The 16874-nt window shown below is 36.0% G+C and overlaps 1 protein-coding gene across 7 annotated transcripts in view; it reads left to right on the forward strand.

Moving 5' to 3' along the window:
* KMT2E (lysine methyltransferase 2E) overlaps positions 1–16874 on the forward strand; it is a 52803-nt gene that overhangs the window by 16692 nt on the left and 19237 nt on the right. For 2 of the 7 annotated variants that reach the window (XM_046901954.1, XM_040656620.2), the window contains 10 exons: positions 186–370; positions 550–585; positions 5251–5362; positions 5886–6115; positions 7072–7152; positions 8132–8190; positions 11824–11996; positions 13203–13241; positions 14918–15130; positions 16375–16505. In XM_046901954.1, the coding sequence (XP_046757910.1) occupies positions 6093–6115; positions 7072–7152; positions 8132–8190; positions 11824–11996; positions 13203–13241; positions 14918–15130; positions 16375–16505 (719 nt within the window). In that variant the 5' untranslated portion in view covers positions 186–370; positions 550–585; positions 5251–5362; positions 5886–6092. Of the gene's footprint in view, positions 1–185; positions 371–549; positions 586–5250; positions 5363–5885; positions 6116–7071; positions 7153–8131; positions 8191–11823; positions 12881–13202; positions 15131–16374; positions 16506–16874 lie in introns of those variants that run through there. The other 5 variants (XM_025153560.3, XM_025153566.3, XM_046901961.1 and 2 more) reach the window with 4 other exon arrangements.

Raw genomic sequence — 16874 nt, forward strand, 5'->3', positions numbered from 1 at the left:
TAAAGATCGTCATGCTTGTAGGTGTATTTGATATCAAAAGAAAACTGAATTCTCTATCTTCTTTTTGCTTGTGTAAAATAACACTAAATTACTGTGTCAGGTGTGTATGTGATACAGAATGCCTGTTTTAAAATGACCTGACTCAATCGTCTGCTTTGTTTTGTGTTGTTTTTTTTTTTCCACAGGGTTTGTGGATGCACTTAGATGTTTGCAATGAGCACTGTGGCTGGCATGCCCCAGTGTTTTGGATACCAATGCATAGGACTCTGTAGTAATCGAATTTATCAGAAACGAACGTCATGAGCATAGTGATCCCACTGGGGGTTGACACAGCAGATACTTCATATTTGGAAATGGCTGCAGGCTCAGAGTAAGTATGTTAACTTACTAATTAAGTTTCCTGATGTCAGTTGCTTATTTTTTTTTTCCTACTGAGGATTTTTTTTAATACATTTAGTTGGAGAAGACTTGGGAGTCTCCATAGTTATATTGGATATTTAATAACTCAAAGCAATAATGTATTCTTAAGTCCATTTTTTCCTTTTTGAGGAGAGTGAAGGAGCGAAGGTGAACTGTTCTACAGAGGTATGTTTTTTTTATTGCTTAGCAGATTGAGAAATACAGTTACTACCTGGTTTGCTTTTCATACAAAATATTTAACAACTTCAGTTTCTTTAACCTGTGTATTTAAAATATATATATGTATGTTGATTTCCCACGTTGGGGAAAATTTCTTTTGGTATACTTAATTCCAAGAAAGCAGCAGTAAGCACTCAGTCTCTTAGTGGAGATTTGTCTGGTCAAATAAACATCATTCCATATATGTAGTGTCCATCTGGTTCTTGAATATTATGAGAAAATATTTTGGACAGTGTGAGAGATAGAAGGCCGTGGTGGTGCTTTATATAGGTAACTCCTCCCAGGGAGGGACACATTGGGTAGCTGGTATTGATATAAGCAGCATACGCACAATCTTTGCTTTGGAGTATGTGCTGTCCTAGTAATCTTACTCCATTTAAGAAGAGAATGTCTTTTCTTCCAAACTTCAAAGAAAATTTGTTAGGCAGTTAAACTAAAGAGCTCTCAAACGGCTTTTTAAATGCCTATTTCTTTCCTGTGTTTCCGGTTATATGAGCTTACTCCACTAACCTAGGCAATTGGAGTCATTTATCTGAAGGAAACCAAGAATTCTTACTTTGAAACTTATTGGTGCATTTGAGTTTTCAAAATTGTTCTGTTGATGTCTATTTCATATCATGGACAGTAACTTCCTTGGTGCAGAAAACTCTATAAGTCTGTGTTAAGTAATTCATTGAACTGTTCACTCTCTTTCTGTTATTTTGTGTGTGTGGATTTCTTCTATGTTTAGAGAAGAGGTGGTCTCTATTCCTGAGGTTACTGACACTTCTTGCGGATGCAGCAAGCCGTGCTGAAATTAGAGTAAATAAATGTAATTGTCAGTACAAACATGATAGTTCACTGTGTTGTTTCCTTGGTGCTGTGACATGAAGACCTGATGAGTTACTGCTGTTCTTCAGATGTTAAGTGACTGGTAGCAATTAGATTCATTAATGTAATCTCTGGCAGAGGCTGAAATATGTAGTTGCATGATCAGTTTATCTTGATCTGAAAACCACTTTATTGTCTAAAGAAATGTGACGCAAAACTGTGTCCCTAACCTAACAACTTTCACAACTTTTACCCTTTTCTGTCGATATCTATCTGCTTTAAATGTACTTTTTGTGTTTTCTTCAGCGGTTATGTTGGGTATAGATTGTATTTATAGTGGTCGTGGTGAGTTGTGGGGTTTTCCCAAGTGGGAAGGTTGTATTAAACAAGTAGTGCTGAATGGTTTGTTCTCTGGATAAGCACATCAAATGAGTTTGGCTAAATGAAGTGTCTTGAAACAAAATGTTAGCTGCTTCTCATACAGAATATATTGCACTCCTTTATCTTAGCTGACCTTCAACCAGGCATAGCTCAGGTGTGCTGGTGCAAAGGGAAAACAAACCCAAATGCTATAAAAATTAGATCAGTTAAACTAATGTATGGCAGTTTGGTACTGAAGCATACTTGGAAGCAAGAAATTTCATTTGGAGTTTCAACAAATGCTTTCAGGAAGTACTGTTAGCTAAGCTTTCGAATGTAGGTGGGTAGCTCAGCTTTAGGATATGAAACCTTCAATTCTATTGAGATTCTTTTGTGTTTGAATACCCGGAATTCTACAAAGGTGGTTGATAGCCCCAGTTGCGAAGGACTGATTGGATTTTGAGTGTTGGTCAAAATCCACCCTCGCTTCTTTTGTAATTTCTGCTCAGTCAGAAACAAAACAGTGTTGGAAAGCAATAAGGGGAACTTTTCCAAGAAGAATTTGCTATTGCTTAGGATGGCTTATAATTGATTCCCTTAATATAGGTGAATGTAGGGTCTGATTTTAACTGTCTGGTTTGATGTGTTATTTAATTTTTTACTAATGCCATCTGCTGGCTACATGCAGAATATTTTTTTCAGTTTGCATTGTACTTCTATATATGAGCACTAGCAAATGGTGTGAATGTGACAGTCTTCATCTGCAGAGTTAAAAGTTGAGAGACATCTTAACCTTTTTTTTTAACTCTTTTTTTCAAGTTACAGGAATGTTTTTAAATAATTTGAACCAGAAGAATCTTTGCTTTTTTGAAGTAGTCCTTGCTGTTGGGTTTTTTTGTTTTTTCTTTAATTCTGAATATTCAGCATGGTTTTGAATTGCTAATCAGTGCACATTCTGACTTGAATGAAGGTTGGTCTTTTGGGTTTTGGCTCTGTGCTCTGTGTTATCCAGGTCTTAGAATATTTGGAGATAATGGATTACATTTGTCTTCTGCATTTTCTTTTTAGAAGCTTAATACTTCTGCTTTCCACAACTGTTCTCATCTAAATTTTAAAGACTCTACTCTTCAGTGGTTTGTAATTTGCTAGTTTAGGTAGAAACAGGCTTACTATTACATTAATACAGTATTACAGTACACCCAAGGAGTATGGTGTACTGTCTTGCTTTATATTTTGCAGGAGTACCTTTTCAGTTTTGTTGTCAGTTAATGAAATACACGTGACCTCACTTTTTAGGACATACGTTTCCATTCTGGTATTTCCATTGAGCACTCCCATGTTGAAGTAGCTGGTATTTAGGTCATGGTAAGATGGATTTATTTATGTTCAGTGAAGAAAAATCTCCTAAATGGTACTGCTTAAGGATGAACTGTAGATGAATTCCCCCCTAGCCTGTATGAGTAAACCCTCCTGCTCTGAAAATGGAAGTTCTTATTTTCCATACACTCAAGAAAACTGTCTAGGTTGAGCTTGGAACCCATAGTGGGTAAGCATGGAACCATGGTTTTGCTTTTCCAATTCAGTAAGTGATGAAGAATAACAATGGAAGCAATACAGTGATCGAAACTCTTGAATTGGAGAGGAAAAAAGATAATTTATATTTTAGACATCATGGATGAGAAGTCAACTTCTAATTCGCTGGCATTTAGATGGGCAAGATCATCAAAAGGATTGCCTAAATGACACTAATGGTGTACAGTTACTGCATAGGTGCTTTGCATATCGATATATGGATAGTCATAGTATAAAGGCAAATCTGTTGGAAAAATGTTGTCTTTCCAACTGGTGTCTTTTTTTCTTTATCGTTTGATGAACCTGATGAATATCCTCCTCTTTCTCCCACCCTCCATGGTGACTGTGAGAAACATTAGTATTTTTCAAAAGACTTTTTTCCCCTTTGCATTAACTAACATTCTCCCATATAACCCGCAGGTAATTTTAACAAATATTTCTTTTTACGCTGTTTTATTGTGTAGTAGTATCACATAGGGAAAAGCTAATGAGAAGCAGGCTGCTGAAGATGTTAGGAGGACACCTGTAAGTAGATATAAAAATGCTCTATATTGTTTCCAGGAAGAATAATTATATTCTTAGAAAAATGTTAGCAACAGGTGGGGGCTGGTGGTGTTCTCGTACATCAGTCTGGTATCACCTCATGCCATAACAACAAAAAAAAGCCCATCTTTAATATCCTAGAGTCTGAAGAAAAATATACAGATTTTCATAGTAACAGTGTTCAGGATGACCATCCTTATTTTAAACATCGATTCAAGAAATTACTAAAGTATTTGTGATGGGAAATATACTTGATGCATAACAAAGCTAAATTTAGAAAAGCAAATGAGGCTCGATTTGTATTGTGAGTCAAAAGCCGTTTCAGTTTTTAGGTACAGATATTTTGTTCTGTCTCAGTGTGAAAAATAATTTCTTAATGCAGCTAGGTAGCTGCATTCCTTTGGAGTTTGTACTAGTATATTTAGGTCTTATGGCTTAAAAAAATAAAAGCTTCAGGATGCTGTCATAAATGTAACTGCTGAGAAAAGATGTGATTTCTTGGACTCAAAGGTTCCTATTTTAGTATTCCTTTACCTTTCTCATCTTCTGTGTTATGGTTTAGAACATGTGAGCAGTGGGTTGACTATTACAGCCTTTTACTGCAAAGCATTATCTAGCAGTTTTCTCAGTTTTTTCTTTCTAGCTAGATAGAATTCGGTAACTGTTTCTTGTTTTGTTTTTAATAAATAAATTTGCCTTACTTAAGATTCCTGTTGGTAAAAAGAGTACTCCACTGCTTTGGAGCTGGTTCATGTAAATGTTGAGTATCATGCACTGGTGCTACCACTAGGTGTCACTGCAGAGTGTAGTAGCATCGCAGCTGCTGCTGGAGCTATATCAGTAAGTTTGCAATTCTGTGTGAATTGCTGCTTCCTCCTTTTGTCATTAAGCCAAACTCCTTTATTTAGCTTTTATTACAGCTTAATAGATCCAGGCATACTGGCTGATGAATCCTTGAGAAAATGCATAACATGCTTTTCTGTTTCATAAGCCAAATTTGTAGGTTATATGAAGTGATTTAATGTGGACTTCTTTTTCCTTCAAGGAAAATTTTGTAACTACAGAGGCCTAAGTTCTTTGTAACTCTGAAAGTCTGTTTTCTCTGAAGGGGTAAACAAATACAGAGCTGAATGTTTTTTCCTTTCTTTTTTTCCCCTCAACTTTACCCTATACCTGTTTGTATGCTTCTTTTTAACAGGAAGAGCAAGTAATTACTTAGCAGCTGTGAAACAAGTGCATGTAGTTTATTAGTGTTACTTTACATGCTGTAATATTTACATTTTTTAGTATAACTGTATTTATTCTTCTTCTCATTTGATTTTGCAGACCAGAATCTGTAGAAGCTAGCCCTGTGGTAGTTGAAAAATCGAACAGTTATCCGCACCAGTTGTATACCAGCAGCTCGCATTCACACAGCTACATTGGTTTGCCCTATGCAGTAAGTTTCACACTAGATATTGTATGTAAAATAGATAACGTAAAGTCTGCTGTTCTAAAATAGAAAAACGCTGATTCTTGCTTAGAGTTCTGCATTTTATTGAGGTCTGGGTAAATTGACTGAAAGTGGTTGATTGGAAGCTCAGTACAGAACATAGTTAACTTCATGTAAAATATAGATTCATAGAATGGGACCTTTTGAGATCATGTAGCTCCAACCCCCTATAGGCAGGGACACCTCTCTCTAGACCAGGTTGCTCACAGCCCCATCCAGCTTGGCCTTGAATGCTTCCAGGGAGGGGGCATTCACAACCTCTCTGTGCAACCTGTTCCAGTGTCTCACCACCCTCGCAGCTGAGAAGTTAGATAACCAAGAATGGACAGTGACAAAAACAGAAGTATAAAGTGTTATTTACAAATGCATAGAGCTCAGAGACTTTTAATGAAGTTAATTCTTCTGCTTTGGCTTAAACAACCATCAGAGCGTGTGAATACTTACAAGTTACCTTTCAAAAACAATCTAGGACCATAACTATGGTGCTCGGCCTCCTCCAACGCCTCCAGCTTCTCCTCCTCCATCAGTAGTTATAAGCAAGAATGAAGTAGGCATATTTACCACTCCCAACTTTGATGAAACCTCCAGTGCTACTACCATCAGTACATCAGAGGATGGAAGCTATGGAACGGATATTACCAGATGCATTTGTGGCTTTACACATGATGATGGATATATGATCTGTTGTGACAAATGCAGGTAATGAATATTAAATGTGTCAAGAAGGTAAAAATGACTTAGAACTGCTTTGTAATATGAAGTGCAATTAAATAGTGGTTTAACTGTGTTGATTAATAAAATGGAAGAAATTTCCTTCATCAGAACATTGTTTGAAAGTTTTATGGCTTTCTGGTAGTCAAAGTAGTTGATGAAGGCCAATGAGTTTATCACACCTTATTCCTATCTGTCTTAACAATTCGTGTCAGCTTGTTCATGCCTTTTTTTTGTGTATTGTTACTCCAGTTAGGATTTTATTATCCTAAAACAGGTATCTGGTTCTTTCTCCATGTTATTTGTTATTATGGCAAAGTAAAAATCTGTATGTTCCAAGTAATAATAAAACATCTGGATAGATTACGTATGTGTTAACTGAATAACTTGGAGAAAACAAGGTGATTGGACATAAACCTCGCAAATATTAGTTTCTGTGTGCATCATCTTTATGAGAAGAACTCTTAATCATCACAAGAGTTGACTTAGTCTTTCTGTAGTTACTGAAATCTTTAAACCTAACAATTTCTTATTTGGGAAGCTGAAGTTAAATGTTTAAACTTCTGTGTTCATGTTTAAGTACCTGTTTGAGCATACTAATGTGAGTGGGTGCTAAGAGATTTCTGGACTTTGGAAAACTGAGCTTCGAGACTTCTGATGAACAAATTGATGTTGCTTAATTACAGAGTCATTGCATATTTCTGAAATAATTGCTGCAGCTAATTATAACATTAATTTGGGCCTCATTCACCTGGCCGCATGTGTAACGAGCTTGTTCATTTTCAGTGGTCCTTAATTCTGGTAACCTTTACTCTTATTTTAAGTCTTATTTTTTAATCTTATTTTAAGATCACGATGAAAAAAAAGATACATGTGCCACGCACACACACAGTTTCTAAAATTTTGCTTAAAATAACTAAAAATCTGGGACTTTGTTTTTTTAGTGTCTGGCAGCACATTGACTGCATGGGAATTGACAGACAGCATATTCCTGACATATATCTGTGTGAACGTTGTCAACCAAGGTGAGTAATCAATGGTTTTGAACTCCAGATAGCTAGAAGGAGTGGAGAATATTTCAGAAAACAAAAACAAACAAACAAAACGGGTGGAGCTATGTTACTGTTGCAGGTGGTCATACTGATATCCATTTCCATGTTCTCCCTGATCATTGTTTTTACCTTGCTAGCTGACAGTGATAAACACTTGAAACACCTACTGCCATAGCAGCGTCTTCTGGATTTTGTTTGTGTATTGGCCAGCCTGAGAAAACTCATTCTATCTTTTGTTTCATTGCTGTCAAACATGGGGAATACTTTACAGCAGTTCTTTCAGGTTGTTAACTGATCTGTCAGTATTTAGTACATTTCTGAGTATCGTTCCAAAATGCTGCAGTTCTCACTTCAAAGATTTCTTGCTCTGAAATAGATACCTTTTGTCCTCCTTCTCAAACTAGAAATCATATGACATGAGTATAGGAAGGCATTTTCTTTTGTGTGGTAGGTGGACGGTACCTGACTAATGATAGTTGCCCTGGGACATACAGCAAAAAATGCTTCCTGTTAGTTACATTGCAGATTGTCAGTTACACAGTGAATAAAAGTCGTGTTCAGAACACATTTAATTACAAATAAATGATTTTTTTCTTCTGACAAAATGTTTGAACCCTGTCATCTTAGGATCTTATATCATAATGATTATTTTGATCTGCAAGATAATGGTTTAATGCCTGCTTAATAGTAATCCATGGGCCAACTGTCAATCTGAGCTACCTGCATTTTCAGTTTCTCAAGTGATGTGAATACTGTCGTTTACTTTGCATTACAGTGCAATGAAGCAGTGCAACATTCACGTTTTTATAAGTATTTAAACTTTCAGTTGGTATACAGTTTATTCTGTATTGGTCACTGGAAAACGGAAACAAAGAAGTAGTCTGTTTTAATTCTTGGATGTATGGATACATGAATGTAAAGCATGGAGTAAAAGTTATTTCTTTAATTTCAGGAACTTGGATAAGGAAAGGGCAGTGCTATTGCAGCGGAGGAAAAGGGAAAATATGTCAGGTAGGTAAAACTTTAAGCTTTTCTTCACTAAAGGTTTTAAAATAACTATCAACTGCATGGGCTTAAGAGTATGCACATAGTTCTCTGCAATTTTGACTGCATTCAGCATGTAAGGTTCAGGAAATCTACTTCTTATAGATTATAGATTCTTGTATTTTTTTACTGTTCATAAGAACGTTGCATCAGAATAGTTGAAGTTCCAAGTGTTTCATTAAAAGATGTAATCCCTGTTGATTTTTTGTTGTTGTTGTTTTTCTGACTGCTGCAGAGAAATTCAGTCTGAGCTTTAAGATTCTATAAAAATGAATGTAGCTTTTATAATGATAAGAATACTTGGAGTGAGCTACTAAAAATAGGTGGGAAGGTTTGAGGTTTCTTCTGGGATAGGAGGGGGTTTACTAGGTTTGCTTTCTCTGAAGGGAAAATGACTTTATAGCTTCATCATCTCTTCCTTAATAGTATAGACTTATATCCTAATACTGACATCTTAAATCCATTCTACTGCTGCTAACATTCCTGACTCTGATAAAAAGTAACTAAACAAGCTTTAAAATAATATAGAGTAATTGTGAAGGAATCCTAATTCTCATCTGTTGGCTGTGTGTATTTGTGTTTTTGTCAATTACAAAAATTAATACAATTTTATATTGTTGTTGTACCTTTTCCATCTCTTTGTTTTATGAAATTTGCTCTCCTTTTATGGAATTTTAAAGCGTAACTGATGTAACTTGTTAGGAGCTCTGTCCAGCTATTGCCAAAATGTGGCATGGTTGATAGGTGATTACTTTGAAGCTGTTAGAAAAGCCCTAACATAGGAGATGGTCTCTGTTCTGTAACTTGTTTTACTTCCAAATGCCATCACTGAAGTGTGGGGGGTATGTGCAAGATGTGCAAGCTGCTTTTGACAGTTAAAGAGGTTAATAACTTATTTAGAGTACCACAATTATTTTTGGCTTTACCTCCTTTAATTTTTACAAAGCAGAACTTAGTTTATAAAAGTTTTGACTGAAATGCTAGGTATGGCAAATTTATTTATTTTTAGGATTCCAGGATGTGTTTTTTGCTGATTCTTTTTTTAAGAGTAAAACAAGTACATTTGTTACATGTTAAGTGGTGTGATGGCACTGTGAAGATAAGTTTGAATTCATGTTCAGTACAGTAGAAGTTGATGGTTTATACTATTTAAGTAATCTCTAAGGATTTGTAGTTACACTGTGATCATTTGCAGGAATAGAGGTAGTCAGAATCTTACATAGGAGCTGAAGTTAGTGTTTGACTTAATCCTTAGTCCTGATCAGTCTTAAATCTGTTCTGTGCAGTTAATAGGAAAAAAAATTGTGTGGTTAATCTTAAGTATCTAAACAGAGTAAGCCCTATGCTTCTGATCCTGTTTTGGCTGTGACTTAGTGTGTGCTACTGATAATTGTAATTTACAGTACATAATTAGAGATTGGCTAAATGTACTTCTTGTGTTCATTGATAGTACATGGTTCAGTCAGGCTTAAAGTAATTCTTTGTATGAACAGTTTACCGTTAGAGACCAGTGAAAATGGCCGGTTTCAATGGATGATACCAAGTAGGAAGAGCAAAAAAGCATTGATTCAAATGGCTCAGGAAAAGAGGTTTTAGGGGTATCGCTTGTGTGCAATACCTAGGGGTGTGCTCACCTTTCTTCCTTGGAGCATTTCTGGTCCCTAGTTCTGGTGCTTGCAGTTGCTTGTGGTGGTGTTCAATTTGTTATTCTGGTATAAACATATAATGTAGCTTGCTGTGGATTAGATTGCTTCCTGTGGATGAGTGGAGCATGTGTGTTAACTACCTAGTCGTTTGCGTCAAGGATAGTTTGTTATATTTTTAGTTTTTAAACATAGAGTATCTAGATCTATTACTTGTTCAACGATGTTGCTTCAAACTGCCTGGTCTGTAAAGTGGTGCTGATAATACCAGTTGCTGCTTATGGGGGAAGAGTCTGGGCCCATAATTTTCTGTGAAACTTTTGGAGGGTCTGTACCATGTCTTCCATGCTATGAAATCTTCCCTTAGAGTGCTCTGCTGAGGCTCTTCAAAGTGAAAGCAGGTTATGTAGGTTAGGAAGGAGCGTGTCAAAACAACTCTGTGTAATTATATGTTCAATTGAGGTAATTATTCTTTACAGAAAGCTAGAGCACAGTATAGATAGTTAACAATAATAGCATTGTACGTCTCTGGGGAACGTGGTATTTTGTAGGGGCTTTTGTTTGCTTATTTATTTGCCTTTGATGTAATGATGCTGTGGGCATTCATGTCTGGAATACAACATTGATGATTTCAAAGTTGCCTTGAGTTTTCATTTATTAACTGTTGTTTAATCTACTATACATGAAAATTATTATTTGGTTAGACTTTTCTTCTGCATTTTTTTTTAATGCTAGTTCATAAAATAGTCCCAGTAGAGACGCAAACAAGTTAAGAAAACATCATCAGCTTCTAAAACATCACTATTCCCATATCATCTTATTATAGGTAAGGTATAATTATTTGCCTAACAGACTTTAAAAGAAGAGCCGATATAGTAAAACTGGATTGCTTACTATTGTGCAGAGAGTAATCCTGTTTAAGGAATGTTGTGATCAAGAAAATCTTGAGTAGCTGGATCTCTTTACAGAGCTGTCGAATGTACTGGTTAAGGCAACATCCCTTTAATCTCAGAAAGACTGTTTTCTCTGCTCTTTTATTAAGTATTCGTTAAGCCTTCTATGCAGCTTCAAAAAGTCTTGCTCAGTGTGAAATGTATTTAATGAAGGCTGAATATTTGAAAAGCTGCTAACATGTGAGAAGTCTGTATTAAGCACTTGCAGTCTCCTATCTGTACCATCGCTCTTCCAATCCTCTCCACACTTGATTGCTTTTCATCATGACAGATCTAGGGTAATCCTGTTTAAGGTCAGGAAATGTGTTTACCTGACATAAATGATGATGTGTGCTAAATTTCATTCTTTAGCTTTTAGGTCTCGTGAACAGCGTGATGAAAATTTGCATCAATTTGTGTACAGTCTTGTTTTAACAAGAAAAATAGACATACCATTTCTCCTTGTGGGGAGTAGCAGAGTGTTACTGTTAGGGGATTTTTTTTAAGAGAAGAGGCTTTCAGCCACATTGACATACTTACCTTGAAAAGGACACTTAACAGTAAAAATTTCATCTGGATGTGTCTGATTAACAGGATTTTAAAAGAAATGCTGGGCAGGTAATAATTTTCATCCCTTTTAGACTACATCATTCAAGAGAATCTTGGAGCCATATTACAAGTACAGGCCAGGTATATATAGATGAATGAGTTGATAAATAATTTTTTGCCTTTTTTTGTTGTTGTTGTTGTTCAATACTGATGTTGCTTAAAATGAAATACCATAGACTAATTCTATTAAAGTTGAATTAGTGTGATATTTTTTTCTTACCTGGCATGGCAAATGCCTGCTGATCACCAACTTCTCACATGTCATTCATTTCCATACTGTTACAGCTGTTGGTAAATTTTTGCATACAAGTACTTTGAAGCATTTGACAGTACACACTTTTTGCTTATAAAAGAAGTTGTAGAGTAACTAGTTAATGTTCTTTCTGATTGCTTATGAACTGTTCTTTGTTTTAAAGATGGGGATACCAGCGCAACAGAGAGTGGTGATGAAGTTCCTGTGGAACTGTATACTGCTTTTCAGCACACACCAACTACATTTACAATAGCTTCTCCAAGAGTTACAAAGGTCAATGATAAAAAGAGGAAAAAAAGTGGGGAGAAAGAGCAGAACATAGCAAAATGTAAAAAAGTAAGTGAATCTGATTTCTCTTTTTGTAGCTGTTACAAATTACAGCTGTGTGACATGTCTTATTGAGAGACACTGGTTTTAAAATTTAGGCCATTGTTACTAATAATACTTTACTACCTGGGTCTACATTGAAAAGTAATGCTCTACTGCAGTACATGGTACAATCTTCCCTGCTTGTTCTCCCCTCATGAAGTCAAAGTAAGATGTACTGGCTGTGACAGTTGAATTTTATAATTGAGACAGAGTTTGTAAGGAGGAATTGCATTTTGCTGCACCACTTAATACAGCTCCGGGGGGGGCAGAGCAGCCTTCAGGTAACTAAAGAAGAATTCTGTGTCTAAAGTCTTTAGTTGTGGTGATTTATGTTCAGAAATGTTTTCTATCTGATGCGACTTAGGTCTGTTTATTTGAGTTGAAATTGTGTGGAAATGTGCTGCCAGTGTTATCTAAAATAGTTTGGTAAACAGTGTATCGAGACAATACTGTTCAGATATGAGCAACGTTTTCTCTGTGTGAGGGAGTAAAGTACATGACATTTCCTAAAATGATAAATTGCTTTCTGTGGTTAAATTTCACTGGCTTAGATGAGAATTCTGTCCTTCAGAAGTGAGAAATGGTTACTGGTATCCTTTAGGGGATCTTAAGTACGTGTTTCCTTTTGAGTGAAAGGTTCTGAACACAGACTTACCGTGACATATTATTCTGTTCTTATCTCCCAAAATAGTATGAGATGATTTAAAGAATGAGATTAGATTTTAGAAGGAAAATTAGTTTCATGGGTTATCTCTGACAGCTGCTTCCTGCTCACCTCTTTCCACTAGCAGTGCAGTGAAGTATTTGGACTATTTACACACGTTCCTGCTAAGCATGGAGCTGTTCAATAGGTAATTCTAGAGCTGCTCTTTGTTGCATTGTGAAATTGTAGAAAGTTATGCTGTAATGTGAGAGGCAGGCAGAGTAGGCACATGGCCTACTGAAACCAAAATCTGATGCACTTTTAGTTTGAAATGCTGATTTTAGTTTTTGTTACGTTTTATTGAAGATGAGCTGCTGCCTTTCTGCAGTTTCATTGTAACTTGTCTGTTCTCTTGCATGTTTTACTGAGAATAGCCTGCAGTGAAAGGAGTTAATTAGTTAATTGGTTTTGAATTCCTTAAGAGATTGTGTATTGCCACATAAGAAAATAAACATATAACCTTTTTTCAGGCATTTCGGGAAGGATCTAGAAAATCTTCAAGAGTAAAGGTAATGTGATTTAGTGATTGTTTTGTTCTGTTTCAAACCTTAATTGTACATTAATTAATGCATAACTGCAGATGCACTCGTGATGCTTTATAATACTTAAGTACTAGACTACTCGAATGAAGTTACTGTATGATTACCATGGTAATTTTAAACTGAGATGAAAAGCTCATCTTTTTGTTCTACAGATTTAAGCAAAGTAGTGTAATTTCTTTTTTTTCCTGAGAATATTTGTTTCTCAAGAATCAGTGAAATATTTAGGGCTTATCTATGCCATATGGAAGGGAATAAAGTTGAGTGTACATCTCATCTGAACCTCCAACTCTGAGAGCTAAGTTAGCAGTTCTGCTCTGTCATTCACAGGTGTATCCATCTGGTGGGACACTACTCACTAGGGCTGATGCAGTTAAAGGAATGGTGTTTGGGATGTCTGCTTTCTAAGATTTAAATGTTACAGCATTCTTAGTTTTATGTGGGGAAAAAAATGTACATAGTGTGAAAGCTAGGTATTTTCCATGATTCATTCTTCCTTGAGATAAATATCAGTAAGTAGGGCACAACTGATGCTTCAGAGATACGACTGTGACTTGCAAATATCAAGACAAAATCAGGAAATCAGAGGAAAAAATCTTTTTTTGTTTGTTTCTGAATGTGGTGTTTGTATGGTTCTGTTGCTTTTGTTTTTTTCGTAGTTTTTTTGCATCACTTTTTTTATGCTGTTTATATGTATGGTTCCTTCAATGCACAAAATAAATATAATCAGTAACAGGTAAATTAAACTGCTGAACTACTTGCTGTTTATTAATGTTTAATAGTGTCTCTGCTCAGGTGGATAGAAAAGGGAGCGTTGGCTGCTGCTGTCCGTAAGGAGCACTGGTTGGCTGCAGCCTGGCTGCTGTTTGTGAGGTCTGGAGGTACAATGGTACTTTCTTTAAAAGTGAAAGGACCCAGAGTGCTGCAGGGGAAAAAAAATGTTTAGTGAGGAACAGATAAGGGGAGAAAAATGATTGGTGCTAAGTTTCTAACGCTAGTTTAGTCTGTGCACCTTAATGTATTAGTAGTAGGTTTTGTAAAGTTTAGCTAAGTGCGAAGCAGAAAAATGTGGCATAACCCTTGAAGCTGAAAGGGGGATATCAGATCTGTGTGTAATGAAATGGAAGCTGGTTTGCATATGTTCATAGAAATTGAGTAGAGAGAGATTTGATCTCAGTTCCTGCACTCATATTGCAGCGCAATTGCGGGAGGAGTCAGTGTCAGTCTTCATCCTCGTCCCACTAAAAACTAGAATCCCTATTTAAGAGGAATGTATTCCTGAAGTTGGGCAATATTTATGAAATGATGCAGTTTTTAAAGGGCAAATACAATGCTATTGAATTCAGTGAAATGTTTTTAAGTAATTCAGAACTTTAAACTGAACTTCCTACAAACTGTACTTCCCCTTTGTATAGCGAAGGAGAACGTGCATATGAAGTACAGTTCTGACAGGTCTCAATTTTCATAGGAACAACAAAGACAGAGCAAGGCTGCATATAAACAAATTTAAATCAATGGCATACCTTTACTCTTCATTTTGTAGCATGCTGTAGACTTATGTTGTTGAGCGTACTAGTGGGAACATGTCTTTCAAAAAAAAATTTTCTTCTTCCCTTATAATAAGTGATTGCTTACTTAATTTACAGGGCTCAGCTCCAGAGATTGATCCTACTGACAGTTCAAACTTTGGATGGGAAACTAAAATCAAAGCATGGATGGATCGTTACGAAGAAGCGAATAATAACCAGTACAGTGAAGGTGTTCAGAGGGAGGCACAAAAAATAGCTCTGAGATTAGGCAATGGAAATGACAAGAAAGAAGTCAGCACCAGCAATCTGATTTTCAAACCTCCAGTAGAGGTGAGGAGCTGTGCCATGTTTTGTTATTGCTTGCTCTGTATTTGTGCCATGACCAAGACAGCCTCTTGTATTTATATTTGTATATCAATTTTCATAAATAGTTAAGATGCTGTATTAAGCCTGAAACATGAATTGTCACTTAAAATACTTTTTTTGTGGAGAGCATAACACAGTGAACTTCTCTGCTCCTGCTTCTCTGATGCGTGAGGACTATCAGGTATGCTCAGAGTAGGAATAAGTGTCAGAGCTGTTTTTTTTCTCTGCTCTGTACATCGTGTTAATAGTCCATGTTTTTCATAAGATGTGGTAAGTTGGTTCTGAATTTTTAGGTGTTCAGATTATATTATAAGTTACTAGTTCATGAAAGATGTGCCTGGCAGTAATTGGTATCACAGCTGGTGTTTGACTCTTGTGATCATGTAATTTCTAGTTTATGAAGAGATTGTGCATTGTCTTCTTTTTGTGTCCTTGACATCAGTTACTTAACAGCTTAAAATTGGAGCCATGTAATAGACCTTAGCATTTTGTAGCAGAAATCTCAAGGAGTAGTTACTGTAGCAGATTAATAGAAGCATCTTTGCTTCTTTTCCTCAAAGACGATCATGGCATATGGGACAGCCTCCTTAGAGGAATATCCCTGCTTACAGAGCCTTTTTCCTACATAGAGGCTACTTCCTTTTTGATTGGCGGTGACAGTTTTGAGAGGTGTGAGTTCACTAATTGTCAGGGTATGTATTGGTTTTTAATTAAAAGCCATCCTTTCATCTAAAGGTATGGAAATAAGTATAATAAATTTGCAAACTTTTCTAGGTTTCTTTATTATTTTGATATTTTCCTGTTCTGTTTTTTTCGTGAATGAATATTGAATGTCCTTGTATATCTGCATGTTTTTGTTTTGATTGAAGGAGTTGGAGCCCTTTGAAAGCAGTATGCAGGAATTCAGCATGTACTACTGAGAGCTAAGTGTACTGAGGGTTATAAGACTTGAAGTGAGAACATCAGTGTGTTGTTTTCTCACCATACCACAATCCAGGGCAATGACAATCCTTGAAGTTCGTAATTAGTTGCATTAGTAGGGGAACAGGACATTCTGATCAAATTAATCTGCAGGTTTAATAGCCAGAAGGAAGTATTTTGTTCGTATAGCGTTGTTTAATAGTTGTGAAAGTATAATCTGCTGTTAATAATAATAATGGGAAAAATGAAAGAAAATGAAATTCATAAATTAACTTCTGTCTTTATAGAGTTACGTGCAAAAAAACAAGAAAATTTTAAAAGCTGCCAAAGACTTGCCTCCTGATGCACTTATTATTGAATACAGAGGAAAGTTCATGCTGAGAGAACAATTTGAAGCTAATGGATATTTCTTTAAAAGGTTTGTTTATTCCAAATGTTTCAATAAGATAACTACTAAAACACTGTTGTGCCAGACTTGTTCCAAAGATGCAAGGGATCTTAATTACCTGTGGTGTTTTGCATATTACTGTTGTCTGATTAGAAATAATTGCAGCTGACTTTGGTCCTCCCCCCTTCTCCTCTGAGCATCATTACAACTTTTTTCAGGAGTTATTTTCCTCTTTCTTTTTTCTTAGCTGTTTAGAGGATTCTTGTATTCTCATTTGGGAGTTGTGCAGCGTAAACCATAGGTTGACAGATTGTGCTGTCCTAAAATAATTCATAAGGTAATGGTAAAGGTTTTCTTTTGAGAAAGAGATTGTCATTCTGTCAGGCCAAGGATGGAACT

Source organism: Gallus gallus, chromosome 1 (assembly GCF_016699485.2).
Source record: "Gallus gallus isolate bGalGal1 chromosome 1, bGalGal1.mat.broiler.GRCg7b, whole genome shotgun sequence".
NCBI lineage: Eukaryota > Metazoa > Chordata > Aves > Galliformes > Phasianidae > Gallus > Gallus gallus.